General features: G+C 46.6%; 1 protein-coding gene across 1 annotated transcript; it reads left to right on the top strand.

Moving 5' to 3' along the window:
* Positions 1-801: 801 nt before the first annotated feature.
* Positions 802-1885, top strand: LOC146179727 (uncharacterized; the record flags this gene model as incomplete). The annotated part of the gene is made up of 2 exons (XM_084580260.1): positions 802-849; positions 1775-1885. Coding segments are annotated over 2 exons (159 nt in total), but the record flags the coding sequence as incomplete, so codon positions are not given.
* Positions 1886-2792: the final 907 nt, after the last annotated feature.

The following is a 2792-nucleotide window of genomic DNA, read 5'->3' as shown; positions in this document are numbered from 1 at the left end:
AAACAAAGGTTAACCAGGCAAAAACAAAAAAGTGCAAAGAATCAGGAGCCTGTAACCCTCAACTTTAGCCTGATTTTTGGCATGGCGGGAGGTAAACGCAAAAGAACGGAGCTGAACATTGCCGCAAAGAGGGCAAAAGCCATCTCAGTCAATCCAGGCCGTGAGGGACTGGGCCCAAGTTAAGCAAGGCCTCAGCCTCGCCAGGTTGGCGGTGGCATCGATATTAAAAGACTCCGACAAATGGGTCAACGTCGGCATCGCAGCGTCAGCCACAGTCCGCCAGCACCCAGCACAGTTCGAAGAGATGGAGTCAGCCTTATTGATGTGGTTCGGGAATGTGCGCGCAAATGGTGCTGTAGTGAGCGACGAAATGCTTCAAAAAAAGGCTCGCTGCCTCGGCAACATTATGGGTACGTACCGTTCCTTCTCCTCCGTCTTGATAGAATTTAGCTGTGATGACTTACGGAATATTTTGTTCAGTAAAACAAGGTGATGTTTACTGAGAAAAAATATTCTGCGCTCTGTCTAGACGTGACTGACTTCAGCTACTCAAGAGGATGGCTGACAAGGTTTAAGAACCGACATGGCATTTCGAGTCGACGGATTCATGGAGAACGGGGCAGCATCGACAGCTCGGCTGTTTCCTCGTCTCAAGAAAATCTCAAACAGCTACTTAGCGGCTATCTCCTGGATGATATCTACAACTTTGACGAAACTGGCTCCTTCTATAAGGTCGGTCCATCCGTAACCCTTACTCGCGGCCTTGCGACAGGAAAAAAGCGCAGTAAGGAGTGAATTACGGTAGGCCTCATGCGCAATGCGAGTGGGACGGACAAGGTGAAGCCAATCGTAGTGGCAAAATCAAAAAGACCCCGATGATTTGGAGAAACATTCTCCCCATCTATATACTGTACATATGAAGCAAATAGAAAATCATCATCATCATCATCATCAGCCTGATTATACCCACTGCAGGGCGAAGGCCTCTCCCATATTTCTCCACTTAACCCGGTTCTGTGCTAGCTGCATCCACTTGACCCCTGCGAACTTCTTAATCTCATCCGCCCACCTAACTTTCTGCCGCCCCCTGCTACGCTTTCCTTCCCTTGGAATCCAGTTTGTTACCCTCAGCGACCATCGGTTATCCTCTCTTCGCACTACATGTCCTGCCCATGTCCATTTCTTCTTCTTAATTTCCACTAGAATGTCTCTAACTTGAGTTATTTCTCTGACCCACTCTGCACGCTTTCTATCTCTTAATGTTACCCCTACCATTTTTCGTTCCATAGCCCTCTGGGTTGTCCTCAACTTAAGTAGAGCTCTCTTGGTTAGCCTCCACGTTTCAGCCCCATAGGTGAGTACAGGCAAGATGCAACTGTTGTATACTTTCCTCTTGAGCGATACCGGTAAGCTGCTAGTCATAATCTGCGAGTGCTTGCCAAATGCGCTCCATCCCAATCTTATTCTTCTTGTTATTTCCCTTTCATGGTCCGGATCTGCGGTTACTACCTGTCCTAAGTAGACATATTCGCCTACTACTTCCAGTATTTCGCTACCTAATGTAAACTGCTGTTCCTTCCCGAGGCTGTTCCCGAGAAAATCATGGATGACTTCAAATATTTTTAGAGGGTTTCGGCAAAAATTTGACCACAAACTAAAGCTAAGCGGCCGCAAAGGGGTTCATCTCGTTGATAATGCCGGCTGCCACACCATCTCCCCTGAAGAGTTCAAAAACAGAAACCTCACCTTTCTCCCACTAAACATGACTGCTAAGATTCAGCCACTTGATGCCGGCATTATTAGAGCAACAAAAGCACACTACCGAGCTGCCTTGGTCCGACATTACCTTCGGTGTGCCGAGAAGCAGGAGCCGCAGACAGTATAGATCTTCGCTGGTGCTTGAGGCAGCTTAAGCTTGCGTGGGATGCCGTAAGTGAAACGACCATCACTAACTGCTGGCGCCACACTGGTATTTTACCGCATCAGGAGTCGGACCCAGAAAGTTGTAGTTTGGATGATGACATTCCCCTGGCAAGGCTTCGAGAATCACTAAAAGTGGCAGGTGCAGCTGACCCAGAGAGCACCGCAGAACAACTCCTCGCCGCGGATGACGAAGCGGACGTGGAGGAGCAGCTCAGTGACGAGGTCATTTTGGAAGTGGCGGCGAGTATAGAATCAGACACTGATTCATCAGCCAGTGAAGAGTTGGTGCTGGAGAGTACGACCAACATAAAGCCTACCATTACGCGTGTCGTAGTGCGCGAGTCGCTTCCGACTGCACTGCAATTTTTTGAGGACAACGATGACAAGGATAATTCACTCAAAATTGTCGGTGTTCTGTCTAATTTTGAGTCCAGTGCACACCGGTATGCACAAAAGCAGTCATTAATTACACATTTTTTTCTCAATAAAATTTTTTTTAGTTTTTATTCATGACTCGTTATTATGGATGATTCGCTTTATGGACAGTCTTGGCCGGAAACCAGTGTCCATATTAACGAGGCACGACTGTAAATGTTATTTCTCTCTCTTTCTCTCATAAATGGGCAGTAAATCATGCCAATTATTTTTATGTGCCATAGGAATTTCTAAGACCTTCGAGCTACCTCCTACCCAATATATATCATTTGAGAACTTTTACAGGGGCAATTGTCGTTGATATTGAGTCAATCGCATTCGGGCAACATAGCTACTCAAAACTCTCTTTAGATATCGAACGGACGCTATGTGCACTCTCATACGTAGAGATCTCAAAACATCGCTCTTTGCAATAAATTCATAGCAGTATAATG

Source organism: Amblyomma maculatum, chromosome 9 (assembly GCF_055883805.1).
Source record: "Amblyomma maculatum isolate TAMU_Amacu chromosome 9, ASM5588380v1, whole genome shotgun sequence".
In the NCBI taxonomy this organism is placed as follows: domain Eukaryota; kingdom Metazoa; phylum Arthropoda; class Arachnida; order Ixodida; family Ixodidae; genus Amblyomma; species Amblyomma maculatum.
This window is presented reverse-complemented; position numbering and strand designations above follow the sequence as displayed.